General features: G+C 35.7%; 1 protein-coding gene across 3 annotated transcripts in view; it reads left to right on the forward strand.

The window, feature by feature from the left end:
* STAP1 (signal transducing adaptor family member 1) overlaps window positions 1–15,477 on the forward strand; it is a 30,236-nt gene that overhangs the window by 12,196 nt on the left and 2,563 nt on the right. For 2 of the 3 annotated variants that reach the window (XM_059887423.1, NM_001077868.1), the window contains 6 exon segments: window positions 2,383–2,496; window positions 4,226–4,282; window positions 7,189–7,361; window positions 9,002–9,130; window positions 13,647–13,716; window positions 15,012–15,108. In XM_059887423.1, the coding sequence (XP_059743406.1) occupies window positions 2,383–2,496; window positions 4,226–4,282; window positions 7,189–7,361; window positions 9,002–9,130; window positions 13,647–13,716; window positions 15,012–15,108 (640 nt within the window). 3 annotated transcript variants of the gene reach the window in all.

The following is a 15,477-nucleotide window of genomic DNA, read 5'->3' on the forward strand; positions in this document are numbered from 1 at the left end:
AGATTCTGTGTAATTTAAAAATTTTGTCCCCCTTCCCTTATACCTCCGCTTCTATTTTTAATTGTTCTTTGTTCATTGAAGATAAATAGATCAACCCAGACTTACCCTCAACCATATCAATACAGGAATAACTCTGGAAAAAAATTCATTTCCTTATTTTTATGCCTTACCTTAGTCAGAAAACTAGAATAAGTATACTTACAAGAATATAATAAAATAAGTTATATTGGGCACAACAGAGAGGAAAGTAAAGGAAATAAAAAGAAGTCAAGAATGAGGGGGATTTAGCAAAAAATATAACTAATGTAAGAATACCTAATAAGATTACAGATAGTAGTAATCTTTCAGATATTGCAGAGCACGTCTGGTCAGCTGCATACAGACCAGACCACATAGACCAACTGTTCAGAAGGAAAGTTTTTATTATACTAGAGTAAGATAGAAATGTCTTAATAGGATCCTTATAACCAGCAGCATGTCAATCCTGAATATTCATTTGAAGACTGATGCTGAAGCTGAAGCTCCAACACTTTGGCCACCTGATGCAAAGAGTGACTCATTGGAAAAGATCCTGATACTGGGAAAGATTGAGGGCAGGGAGAGAAGGGAGTGACAAAGGATGAGATGGTTCAGTGGCGTTACTGACTCAGTGGACATGAGTTTGGGAAAACTCTGGTGAAGACAGTGAAGGACAGGGAAGCCTGGCATGCTGTAGTCCATGGGGTTGCAAAGGGTCTTAACACAACTGAGTGACCGAACTGAACTGAACCAGTAGCATTTGGTAAATGCTGAACAATGGTTTTCCAGGAAAAATTATATATGAACATATATATTTATTATAGATATTACTGATACAGAGAATGTGTAATACATAGTTAAAAAGTAAAATACATACTCTTTACTAACTTCCATATAGGCAATTAATTCTCACAGAATACTTTCACTGATTTTTTTGAACCTGTATCTGTAGCCAATTATTATTCAATTATGATTTGACAAATGGAGTTGTTTTCCAATCTGCTGTTTCTCTAATATTTTTATTGTCATTAAATTATATTTGACATGAATTTTGGCCAATGTTTTTGTTTACATTAATGAGTATGAGGCAAGCAAAGCAATAATTATGTATGTAAGAATGTCACCCATTTGTCAGTGACGTGAGCAACATCTTTGTTGAGTGAGATAATGATTTTAGAATTATGGAAGAATATTTTGTCATTTTTTTGTTCTGTTTACAATGAAAAAGCTTGAGAGACAGCAAACTTTAAAATTTCATTTGCAGTACTGACATTTTCCCCTTCACTTTCTGAAGTTTAGATCAGCAAACTGTGGTCTTTGAGCTAAATTTAGCCTATGGCCTGTTTTTGTATAGTCTATGAGCTAAGAATATTTTTTACATTTTTAAAGTGTTTAAAAAAACAAGCGTTTGCGACAAAAATTGTATATGGACCTCAAAGCCTAAAACATATCCTATCTAGCCTTTGTAGAAAAAGTTTGTGGGCCCCTTGGACAATTAACAAAACAAAACCTAAATCAAACCTTAATTTGTTGTTGTTGTTTAGTCGCTCAGTTATGGCTGACTCTTTTGAAACACCATGGACTGTAGCCTACCAGTTCCTCTGTCCATGGGATTTTCCAGGCAAGAATACTATAGTGGGTTGCCATTTCCTCCTCCAGGAGATCTTCCCAACCCAGAATTGAACCTGAGTCTCCGGCACTGCAGGCAGATTCTTTACTGCTGAGCCACCAGTAAGGTTTGCCAATTTTCATGGTGTAAAAACTCCCACCATGACTAATTTCACCCTATCGATGTCATTTCACTGTACATGGGGTTGGAAAGAAAGGTTCAGCAGCACATCATCACAGTACGTTTATAGCATTTTCACTACATAGAAATGAAGATATAAATAAATGCAAGAGCACAGAGAATGCTATATATTAGGGTTGGCCAAAAAAGTTCTCTCACATTTTTCCATAAACATGGAAAACCTGAACAAACATTTTGGCCAAATGGATAGTAATATAACTAGGAAAACAGGAGTTTTGAATTTTAATTACCTTTGTTGCTAATATGATTTATTTAATTTTATATTTATATAATTTAATTTTTAATAATGGCTATGCTTAACAATTGGCTTGCAAAATTCCTGAAAACTTCTCAACTGGCTTTTGCAAGTATGAGCCAGTTGAGTCCACCACCACATAATACATTTTCCAGTGCCTTCTGGGTTGGGAAGGGGTGCCACGCACAGCTGAAAGCCAGGATACCATGGCAAGTACAAATAAGTTGAAATGAAGATATTATTTATTTTCCTTCCTGTTATAATTAATATCTATATAACTCATGAAGTAATTTAATGAGATTTCCCTTTATCTTTGCAGTATGTTGACAAGTTAGATATAATAGACCTTACATGCCTTACTGATCAGAATTCAACTGAAAAGAACTGTGTAAAATTCACCCTTGTTTTGCCAAAAGAGGACGTACAATTGAAGGTGAGTGAGAAGAAATTAGTCTAAAACAAGTCATAGTTATAAACAGCATTCACCTCTTCAAAATCTTAAAAGGAATTAAACGAATTATGTGAGGAGCACCAAGTCCTATATTTTGTTAACATTTCTTGTCTTTTGCCAAGAACCATAGTTTTCTAAATAAGGATTTGAAAGGGCACATTTCCTGTTTAGTATACAAGCACACTGAAACCATATACTTCTGTCCTCTGGCAAAGTCAGAAATCCATCCCACCTGGTGTTTTTAGAAAGTTGTTCTTGAATTGGCATCCAAGAACTCAGCATTCACGGAGTTCCCAGATGATTCTGAGACATGTATAAACTCTACACAGGTAGAGATATGTTTGTTAAACTTACCACTGTATACCAGTACCTATATAGAAAAAGGTTTTATTCTTGAATTGACATTGAAAGTGAGCCAGTGAAAGTCAATCAACAACTGCAACATAGAGAATTAACTTGCAATTAAATAAGATGTAGTTGGATTTAATCTTGAAAGCACTGCTCCTTTAGCTTCAATGTACCAGAAATCACTTGTACTCAGGAAATGTGAGGTCCCATTCCCAAGCCTGGGCCTCTGAATCTGCATTTTAAGCAAGCTCCCTGGATAATTCTGATGTGGCATTTAGCGTATAACCTTGGAGTCAGATGCCCAGATTTGAACTCTGGTTGTTTTATTTGTTTGTGTGTAATTATAGGCAACTTACTTAACCTCTTTATTGCCTTGGTTTCTTCATCCAGAAGTCTTAACTGAGATGTAACCCTCTTACTGAGGCCTAGCTGGACCACTTTATTAAAATTGCTGCTGTTTTCGCTCTCCCCTCACCACTAATGGAGTTCCCAGTCTCTCTTAATCTTACTCTACTTTTTATTTTATTTATTTCCACTTGAAGTTAAAACATTTACTCACAATTATGTTTATTATTTATTCCTTACTAGATCCTAAACTCTATGAGAATAAGGAGTTTTGTTTTATTCTTAGGTGTAAACTAGTACATAAAAGTGCCTAGCACTTAAAGACACCCAGTGAGTATCTATTAAATGAATCTGTGAAATGAAATTTTTTTTAAAAGTCATTTTTTTGCACAATTGCCATGACTAAATCAGTTAATATAGCTGAAATGCTTAGAACAGTAGCTGCCACTTAATAATAAGCACTTAATAACGTTGGCTGTATCAGTAATATTTAGAGCTAAAAATTGGAAACTTTTAAGGTAACTTACTACTTGGTTGCCTCAAACTTAAAGCCAGTCAGTGTTAAATATCAGTAGGGGAAGTAACTGTGAACTGACAACTGCAGAAATAAGTGTGCTAACACTGACATTTTTTCAAATTAAATAAATATGTGCAATTTTACTTGTTTAATAAGCAAACAGATTAAAGCTATGTACTTCTGTCTTCTGACAAAAGAAAATGGTATGGAAATATTTCATAACAAATACACAATAATAGTTCTAAGCAGAAAGAAAATTGAATTATTGCTTAACTGATTTTAAGTGGTTTAAAAAATACTTGACTTTTTAAAACTTTGTGCTTCAGTAGAAGACTATACATTTTGTCAGTCTTGCTGGGTTTTGAGGGCTTACATATTTGGGGTCTTATAAAACAGTCATGTGAAATTCTAAAGTTATTCTAAGTTAATAAAAGTATTAATGTTCATAGTTATTCATGTCTTTCCCTCTTTGTCCTTATCTGTTTTTGTCTTCATCTTTAGATAGAGAATACAGAAAGTGGGGAAGAATGGAAAGGCTTCATTCTTACAGTAACAGAGGTAAGAAGGACATTTTTGATTGACTCACTCATTTGACAAATATTTACTGACTGAACACTTACTATGAGCCATGATGACTGAAGGGATTGATGTTATAGTAATTGAAAAGTACAGATATAAACCTTTACACTTACTCATGAAATTTTTATTTTTAGTGGGTGAATGAAAAGGAGAAAATAAGCAAGAAAACAAAACAAGAAAATTTAAAATTGCGATAACCATTATGAAGAAAATCAACAGGGCAATGATTCTAGCTGGTGAATAACAGGTGGTCAGGGAGATCTACTTTTCAGTTTTATCCTTTGGACACAGTGGTCCTTTGTGTATTCTGATATTCAGAGCTACATGGCATCTTCTAAAATATTTTCCATCTCCTTTTTATTCATTTAATACATATTTATGAAATGCAGAGGTGGATTTTATGAATGTGCTGTGCTTAGTTGCTCAGCTACATCTGACTTGCAGCCCCGAGGACTGTAGCCTGCCAGGCTCCTTTGTCCATGGAATTTTCCAGGCAAGAATACTAGAGTGGGGTGCCATTTCCTACTCCAGGGGATCTTCCCAATCTAGAGATGGAACCCGTGTCTCTGTTGTCTCCTGCATTGTCAGGCAGACTCTTTACCACTGGGAAGCCCCAGATTTTATGAATAACATAGGCAAATGACAAGGACAGACTATCAAAATGAAAAGTGACCTTTCAACATTTTTTTAGTGAGTCTTAAGACAAAGGGAAGCTTATCTGTTCAACTCTGTGGTATCTTATCTGAGACAAACAGTAAGATCTACCTATGAACAGTTAGAGTCAACTGTTGCAGCAAGATAAATACCATTATTTTAAATAAATCCACTAAGAAACATGAGGTACTTTGAAAACCAACTCCCTAAAGGGCACCATGTTTTCTAATACTCTTAGAGGATGTGAAAACTCCCCATGTTTGTTAGGGTCAGATAAAGACAGACTTTATCCAAAGTTAGTTTCTAAGTAAAGGCTTTACATTCACATGAAATAAGTACTGCACTTTCAGGCAAAAACAAATACAAGTTGGAGGTTCAACTACCACATAGGAAAGTCACAGGAAGCTAGAAGAGCAGGATTGTTAGAGATGTAAAAGGAGTATTGACTTGAGGGGAGGGAGAAGCTCTTTGGGGACATGCATTCCTTTCCTCTGTTATGGAAAGTCACTGTTGTGTGTGGTCTGGCACTTCTTATATTGGAGTACAATATCCCAAAGGTGTGTGGTTAGGCATCAAGGAATATACTAAAACTACTGGGAAAAAACTTGGGTTACATTTTTCCTAGAACACTATATTTGACGTTTTGGCACAAAATGTTTGTTTTTAGTTTCTCCCCTGGGGTAAGGATAAAAAGCATTGTTTTTTAATTAAAATGTGCAGAATTAAAATAAAATTCATGTGCACTTTCAAAAGGTGACAATTTGCCTCAAATGCTGTGCTAGTAGTGGTTTAGTTGCTAAGTCATGTCTGACTCTTGTGACCCCATGGACTGTAGCCCGCCAGGCTCTTCTGTCCATGGGATTTTCCAAGCAAGAATACTGGAGTGGGTTGCCATTTCCTCCTCCAGATCTTCCCAACCCAGGGATCAAACCTATGTCTCCTCCTATATTGCAAGTGGATTCTTTACCACTGAGCCACCAGTTGTGCACAATGTTCCCAGGTCACTCTGTGTATACATTCATACCATACTGTCGTTAGGGCAACTTTAGTAAAAGTTTCAGGAACATAGTCTATAGTTGAAAGTGCAGAGACATTGCTTTTGAATTAATTAAACTGGAGTTTGAATCCTGGCTCCTCAACTTTCTAGCTATGTGATCCTGGACTAGTTATTTAATCTTCTGAGCCTTTTTTTTTTTTTTTTCCCTCTTTAATTTGTAAAGTAGGAATAGCAATGTCTATCTTGTAGCATTGCTGTGAGGATTTACAATAGCATGATGTTCGGGACATAACAGGCAGTTAATAAGGGACAGCCATTTCATCAGTTTTTCCTCATTTTTTTTTTCTGAATGATATATAAGGGAATGCCTTACTGATTATTAGTTAGTTATTCAGAAGAATACTCTTTAAGATTCATTAGATAATGTGTAAACAGAAAATGAAGTTCTAGTGTTTTCTTCCCACATTCCAAAGAACTTTCTTATACACCCCCTGGAAAATGTATACCCTACTCTGGAGCTCAAAATGATAATCAGACACAGCTGATTATTTAAGCTAGGTAGTTTCACATAAAGAAAAATATTCTACCATTTAAATGATAACTTCCAAGAGTACATAGCTGGTCATAACGAAGTCTAAATCAGGGGTATGAATATAGCTAAGGTGAATATAGATGACTCAATCCAAACACATTTCTAGAAAAGCTATTAAAAACAAGTTATTAAAAAACCTTAGTAGGTAGAGCAGTATCATAATTCTAATGTGTGAGTGAAAATTCAAAATATAAACACAAATACATCAAAAGTATGGATCTCTGATTGCCGACTGTCATTTAACAAATATTTCTCTCAACCCTATTTGCCATATGGCTGGGGGAACTTATTCCAGGTTACCTTTGGGACAGCTGGGCAACTTGCAGGTGCTCTGGGACTTCCCTGGCAGTGAGATCCAGTGAGCTCAGAATAAAAAAATGAGAGGTTTGTTGTTACTTGAAACAGCTTGTAAGGCCAGGTACACTTTGTTTTGGACCAAACCAAAAGGAGTGTTTCTTGGAGGAAGAAACTAGTTGGTTTAGAGGCAGATCTAAGACACTATGATCCTTTATTCATGATCCTCTCCTTCCACCTCTGTTAGGTAACTGAAGCTTCTTAGGACCAGAACAGGCTCATCTTTGCTAAAACCAGTTAGTTACTTGGCTCCCTTTCTTGTTTGCCTACTGCTTTAATTGGTTTCAGCTGTCAGTTCCCCTACATGTGTCACTCCTTCCTGGGCAAGTAATTAGACTGCATGAAGTTCTAGAGAAAGAAAAGAAAAGGAGGATTGAGACAGAGCGGACACCAAGCTCATCTCCAGAAAAAGGGAAGCAACCAGTTGAAGATTATGAGGATGTACTGAACCCTATGCCAGCGTAAGTGCACCATGAACTCCAGTTTACTTATTAGGTTGTTAAAAGTTTCTAGTTATCAAGGAGAGATAGTCACTGGACTCATTAAACCAGGAACAATAACTGTCTTGTGGATACACAGTATATCTCTGAGCTCTTGAGTTCAAGCCACATTTCCTCTTCTATGTTATATCAACAAAATGCAGACTTGAACTAAGTTTCTTACCACAAAGGAAATCCCCTTCCACCCACACCTTTAGACTAAATAGTTATTTTTTTCCCAAAGAACAAATCTAAATAAAAGTTCTATGTAGAAGGAAGGAAAAGATGTTTTTTCACCATGAAACTCTATGATTGACTGAGTTTCTATCAGGAAATTGGACCAAGTTACCTGAACGTTATCCTCAGTGGGTCAATCAGTGACTCGTCTTGAGCCTGTACTTTGAGGAAGACACCATGTGAAATGGGCAAAGTGTTATTGGAGATGAAAAGGCACGGAACATCCTAAAATCAGCAACAGTCTACATTAGTTTTTTAACTTCTTATATTGTTGAAAGTGTGACTAAGACTGTGAACTCTGGAGTCTAGGTTTTCTTGTCAATGAAACTTGTCCTGGTACCATCTTTGACATCAGGTTCTGACATGTACTCCATCTGTACTACAACCACTGAAAACTGCTAGCCACTCTCTTAGCTGAAACCAGGATTAATAGGTTAAAAGTCACATAGACTGCTTTCTTTTTTTTTTTTTTTTGCTCAATGAAACAAATAATACATGTTTATTACAGATAAATAAAAAGAAGATTAAACTCACTCCTTGTCCCGCCTCTCAGAAACACTTTTTCAATATCTCGGTGTATTGCTATGAGTTAAATTTTTTTCTGTTGAAAAACCAGACTTTTCAGTGACTACAATATTTACTATAAGTGCAAAAGAATTGAAGTGCTTTCTACAAAATTTTACACATAAAAATGCTACCAATGCTGTTAAAAACCCATATTATACCAAAGGAGTGGATTCAGACAAACCCTTAAGTATGTTACTTAAAAGAGATCATACAACAAAACAAACTATATGTGTATATATATATATATTTTTATAACTTTGAATTTTGTATTGGCGTACAGCTTATTAACAATGTTGTGATAGTTTCAGGTCGACAGCAAAGGGACTCAGGCATACATATACATGTATTCATTCTCCCTCAGACTCCCCTCCCATCCAGGCTGTCCTCAGCAGACATAGCAGTATAGCAGACTTCCTATACTATACTATATATATGTTTTGTATCCCTGTAAAGAAACCACGAACAATTATTATTTATCTAAGAGCTTATTATAAACTGAAACTGGAAATATATTGTTATCTTAGACCTTCAAGTGGTAATGGTAAATATATACTGATCAGTAGATAACTCTTCAGGTCTTCATTGTTTAAAAATAAAGCCTTTGGAGGAATGAAGGAAGCAGGGCCTTAAGTATTGTATCTGTATACTCCCAGTGGCACATGCTTGTAATAATAGTAATTATATCACATTAACTAATAATAAAACTGGAAATGGTAATAAAAGTTAATAACTGTAGTTCTTAAGAGTTATTTTAGTAGCATCTTTTCAAGTAATGAGCTTCATCAGTTCAAAATTTCTTTTTAATCTCACCTCTGTAGATGTTTTTACTCAGTGTCCCGGAAAGAAGCAACTGAAATGCTCGAGAAGAACCCTTCCATGGGAAATATGATCCTGAGGCCTGGCAGTGACAGCAGAAATTACTCCATCACCATCCGGCAGGAGATAGAGTATGTTTAATTTTAAAATGTATGGAATTGTTAAAAACATGATTATCACTTTAGAAAGTAGTCATACAAGTTCAGATCTGCATCTGCTGTGTGCTTCATTGGGGATAAACATGTGAACACAATAATAGGGAGGGAATGTTATATAAACAATGCTAGTCAAAACTAGTATTTGTAGTAGGGAAGAACAGTGAACAAATTACTTTGGTCCTGGATATAGTTCTATTATTCATTTGCTCACTCATTTCAATAAATATTGAGCAACTATAAGCCAAGTGATACTCTAGATACTGAGGATACAGCAGTGAACAAAATCCTTGGTTTAAGGGATGCCCTAAGTCACAAAGCTGAACCTGGGTCCATGGCGTGGTGGCTCCTGAGACTGTCTCTTACCTGTGTAGCATCTGATCAAGGCAGTGACTGGATGGAGCCACTCTTAGCTAGGAGCCAACTCTCAGGTTGGGGGTGTGGGAGAAAGTAGAGGCAGGTCCTGGCCCTTCTCCAGCAGTTCATGAACTTGGCATAGAGCTTAGAATTGTTAGCATCAAATCTGAAGCTGAGACTGAAACATTTCAAATCCTAGCTGTGACAAGCCAAACACTCCATATCAGTCCACCTCTCTCCAAATGCACTCCCCCCACCCAACCAGTCCTTGGAAGGTGCACACTCTGAGTTACTCTCTCCTTCTCCATGTGTTTGTCCCTCAATTATTACACAGCATTGTTTTATGTTTTTAAGTTTTATGGAAATGATGTATATATACTCACCAACCTACAGCTTCATGTTTACCCTGAGGACATGCTTTTGGATTAGTCCATATTGTTACTTGGAGATCTTGTCCTCTTGTAGGTCAATATTTAACTCGTCTTTAATGCTCTTCAATAATATTTTATAAATTTTTAATACAGTATTGCATATTTATTGTTGGATTTTATTCTAAGTCATCTTAAGGTTTTCTAAATAAAATATTAAAAATTTGAATAAAATAATTCTTATTTAGCAAAAAACTTTATCTCACAGATTTTTTAAAAGAGAAATATAATCTAATTATTTGAAAGTTAAATTAGATCACATAAGTGATTTTTTCTTTCATACTCTTGGTTAGATTGAGTGTTTGAATCATTTACATATGAACCCTGTGCTGCCATTCTGCATGAAAGGAACAAAATCCTGAGATCTAATAGCTCTTCAAAGACAGTATATTTCCTTTACAATAGTAGCAAGCTCTCTTTTAGTGTGGTCTAAATTAGTCCAACTTTCAATTTGCATTTTCCATATGAGTGAGCTATGAGAAAGAACAGAGTTTTCTGTTGTAAATATGGGTTGTGACCAAATGCAATGAGTTTGTATTCTTAGGATATGGATTTAATGTCACAGTTTTCATTCATATTATATTTAAGTTACATTTAACCTTATTAGAAAAAGTCTGGCAAAGGAGTTCATATCAAAATTACCTAAGTTTAATTTTAGTAAACATACTTCTAGTTTAAATTCATACAGAAATTCATGCTTGTATAGCTGATGGACATAAGAACTTATAACATTTCATAAAACTGATTTTCTCTCCACTCTAAAGAAAAGTTGCTATCTAGAAAGCAAGGAGTAAGGTAGAATGGCCAAAGCACAGTATTTTAACATAAGAGTCAGTAAGTGGTTATTTAGGCTTTGGGAATAGTTTATACTTGATGAAAGTGCCTAGGAAAAATTTTAACTGTTTTTGCACAAGTATTCCTTAAGAGCCAGATATATCCATGATGTAAAGATTATTATATATGTTCTCTAATGTCTCAAAATAAGTCTTTTAGGATGCCTGGATTTAATATCTTGTTTAACAGGTCATCTAATTTTAAAGGATAGCAATTACAGAGCAGAAGTTAAGCCTGTTAGATCGTAGCGCTTAATGTAAAGACTTTGGCAGAAATCTAGACTATTAGGAAGCACCTGTGTTACCCACAAAACCAATTCACTCTCTTGCAGGTTGTAGGAGAAATGTTTCTTCAGCCATGCAAGTTTAGACCCCTGTGTCTGATAAAATGCTAGCTGAAAAGGACAAGTTGGTTTACAAAGCCATACTTGAAAGTAAAATTATCTCCATCTGTTAATAAATCAACTGTGGGGGGAAAGATATAGTTCTCAGGAACAAAAGTCATTCAATGGCAACTTATGAGGTGACTTCTCTTTGACATATCATCCACCTTCATTCAGCCCAGTGATGTGTGAATTCACAAGACATAAAGTTATTCTTACAAGTGTCACAATTTGGTTTTGTTTTCTTAGAATTGTTATGAGTACATGGCAAGTTAGAAGTATAAACTCTTTTGGAAGCCATTAGCAAGAAAGCAATAGAAAATATTCACCCCAAATTCATTCCTCTGCAAAATTTGGGGTCAGAAGCTAAGATTTTATAGCCACACTTAAGGCCACACATTCTTTTTTAAAAGACAGTTACTTCTTTTATGATGTTAAAATCAAGACACCTCAGTTGAGCAAATTTAACAATCTATTTTTTTTTTCTTCCTATCCCTTTATTCCTTTGGAAAAACAAAATATGCAAGCAAAGCACAGGTCTGAAATGAGTAAAACCTCAAGTGACTTCAGTGGAATTTTTTTCCTATCTTATTTTTGGCCTTAGAACTTGGTCTTACTAGTTAAAAGTGCCAAGAGGCTCTTAACTTTTGCTGCTTTTCCTCCCACAACTTTACCAGGGATGAAAATGATGATGGTGATGATGCTATGATGGTTATTATTAGCAGCAACAATTGCTATCCCAACTTAATGGGGTACATTTGTGGGTGTTGAGTGTTTGACAAAAACTTCCTTCAAGCACAATAAAAACTGAGACAGTATTTTCCACGTTTTATAAGCGAAGAAGCTGAGACTGACAGAAACTAAGTTAAAACAATGCATTTTAAAAAGTAGTTAAAAAAAAAACAGCTATAATTTACTGAGTGTTTACATGTGACAGACACCGTACTAAGGATTTTTCAAACATTAATTCATAACAGCACTGTGAAGAAAGGCATTACCATTTCCATTATATAGACAAAGAAACGAGGCTCAGAGTTCACACAACTAGACCAGAATATGAATCTAGATCTTTCAGTTTATAAAGGCCATGCCCTTCAAGCTTTCTATCAGTCTTCCAAGAAATAATAATCACTTATTTCATAGGAATAAAGGAATTCCAGCTGGAATTGGTGAGGGTTTTCAGAAGTATTATTAAAAAGATCTTTCATGTAGGGATAAAGATAAAGCCAGAGTTAGACACCCCAAAAGATGGTATTTGTAGGATCTCCTCTGTCGAGAAGCTTCCTTCACCAGCCTGTGACTGATTCCTCCTGAAGGTTCAGCACTAGGGAATACACTTTTTCCCCCCTTAGGAGGGAAAAGGGTTAGGTTTTATCATATGTTTTTAGAATAAAGCTTTAGAATAAGCCATTGGAAACAACTGTTAGCTGTTTTCCAACATGATACTCAATTAAGAGAAGATCTGGATATTATAGTAGATGAGGGGATAGTTCCTTAAATAGAATTATAGATTAGTTCTAGAGGAATGTGATCTGGAAATGGAGAGAGGAGTGATGTAAAAGAACAAGGGAGGCTCTGTAGAAAAAAAATCTGAGGGATAATTTTGCTTGTGCAGCTTCTGTAAACTGGACAGATGTTGAATTAGTTTGTCTTTCAAACAAATGGAGGTATAATAAATGTTATTAACTTTTTAACATTAGAGAAGTCTTGGTTCTGACACTACTGCCATATGAATCAAGGGAAACATACTGACTTCTGCTTTCACTGGAAATTAGTTCTAGCAAACAGCACTATTATATGTGTTACTAATACTTTAAAATTCAGTTTTATAAATATTTATTGTGTGCCTAATGCTAGAGTACAGAAATGAATTGAATATCCCTTTTAATATAGAGAATATATATTTGATACGTGTATGCCTACATAGGATTTTATCCTGTTTTCTACTTTGTAAATTACTAGCATTAAAAAAAATAGTTTCAGCCTGAAAGATTTTCAGCTCTTGATTCCTTTTTTCATCTCAGTTATTCTTTCTCATTCATCCACTCAATGACCCAAGTTTCCTTTATCCCAAGTGTATAAATGGGCTTCCCAGGTGGTGCTAGTGGTAAGAACTCAGCTGCCAATGTAGGAGACATAAAAGATGTGGGTTCAACCCCTAGGTTGAGAAGATCTCCTGGAAGAGGGCATGGCAACCCACTCCAGTATTCTTGCCTGGAGAATCCCATGGATAGAGGAGCTTGGTGGGCTACAGTCCATAGGGTTGCAAAAAGTCAGACACAATTGAATCGGCTTAGCACACAGAACACTAGTGTATAACCCCCTAAAAAAGAGACACAGGAAATGGTGAATAAAACCCCCCACCCTTTTGGCCAAACTAGAATCATGGGAACATAGCTTTTTACTATACAGGTGATATTTTATACTCACTTTAGTTTGATTTGACTCTGTTGTGTACTCAAATGGAGATGAACTTCTTTTGGTTTTTCAGCCTGCCAAGAATCAAGCACTACAAAGTGATGAGTGCAGGGAAAAACTACACTATTGATTTGGAAAAGCCTGTAAGTAGCTATTTCCTTGTTGTTGATTTTCTTCTGCTCCCTCCCAAACACCTACCTTATAGAATTCAAAGTAAGGTGGAAAAGCAGACTCTCTGCCTAGGAGCATAGTGCTGCAAAAAACAGCCATGGTAAGAGGCCCTAAAGGTGGCACACATCCAGGGAGAGACGCGAGATGCAAGAGGAGGTGGAAGAGGCAGTGTAGAAGACCATCTTCTATCAATTCTTGCCACTTCCTTCTTTCTCTAAAAATCTTTTTCAATACAGTTGTCTCAAGGAGAGAAAAACATTTTTTACCATCTATTTTACATTCTCCAATTAGAAGTATATAGTATTCCAATATGCTTATTTCTAATGGGAAAAAAATCTTTCAGTGTCTGGTCCTTTAATACCTACCATGCAGAAGTTCAAAAATTCCCCTTTTAAAAGTAACAAGTAGTGAAGAAGTAGTGAACAAGTAGTGTTCCTTGTCTTCAACCCCCCTTCTACCCCAACTGACATATATAGTATTATCACCATTCAGTACTATGTTAGGCACAGAACCAAATACTCTACACACATTACCTAATTTAAGTTTGACCACTACCCAGAGTCAGCACCTATTATACAGGTGGAAAAACTGATATCTACACTGGTTTCAGCCAATGAGAATGAAGTAATGTGGCCTGCAGTCTAGGATGCTAGGGAAACAGAGTATCTCTGATGTTAGGCTGCAGTGGTGGGAATTACGCTGTTACAATGAGATATTAAAATACTAAGTTTTCTGGCTTCAAAGGGGTCTTTAGTTTCAAGGAGAAGAAACCAATTTTCTTAAGACTAACTTAAGCAAAAAAAAAAAAAAAAAAGAATATAGAAAACTCATAGCATGACCAGAAGGCTAGGAAACCTTTAGGGACTAGGAAGCAGTTACTTGTATTAAGCATCATCTGATTAGGAATCTGCTTTCTTGTTCTTCTACTCAAGTTCAAATTTCAGGAGAGGAGCTTTTTGGGCGTAACTTGAGTCACACTCTCATGCAACAACTGGGAAGGATCAGAGTATCCAATTATTGGCCACCAAATTGTATATAACAGGAAAGAGGTAACTTAATAGGGAAGAAGATATGGTTGCATAGGAGAAATAAAATTCATGAATAGGTAAAATCTTGAACATTCAGTAAGCCACTGAAGTGAGGAACTGACATGATTTCCTGGAGGACAGGAAATACATAGTAATCTCCACTAAATTTCATTTGAGCTTTCTTTTACTCTATCATTAACACAGGCAACATTGAGACTTCTCTTCCTCTCTTTATACAGGTAACACTCCCAAATCTTTTCAGTGTCATTGATTATTTTGTGAAGGAGACGCGAGGAAATTTACGACCATTTATATATTCAACTGATGAAACCCTTGGTATGTTCTTCACTTCACTGTTGTATTAAAAAAAGGAAAACAAAATAATAAAAAACCAATATGATTTATAAGAGCCACCAGGTAGGATTATAATGTACTATAGTATAGTATTAATAATACAGTATCAATCCTATAACACTATAGGATTATAGTCTATGGTCTATTATATCCTGGTAGATACAGTATAGGCCCACTCTGGAGGAAAAAACCCTGAGGCATGTATTGTAACTACTAGCTTCACTCCATTGTTCTACTCAGCTTTATCAAGTAAGTTTGATAAGAAGAAAACCATACAGTCATGGAAACCGAATGGAATTTAAAGGTATGGTCTGTCAACAGTGTCAGATGCTTGAGACAGATGAAAATGAA

The sequence above is a fragment of the Bos taurus genome, chromosome 6, assembly GCF_002263795.3.
Source record: "Bos taurus isolate L1 Dominette 01449 registration number 42190680 breed Hereford chromosome 6, ARS-UCD2.0, whole genome shotgun sequence".
Lineage (NCBI taxonomy): Eukaryota > Metazoa > Chordata > Mammalia > Artiodactyla > Bovidae > Bos > Bos taurus.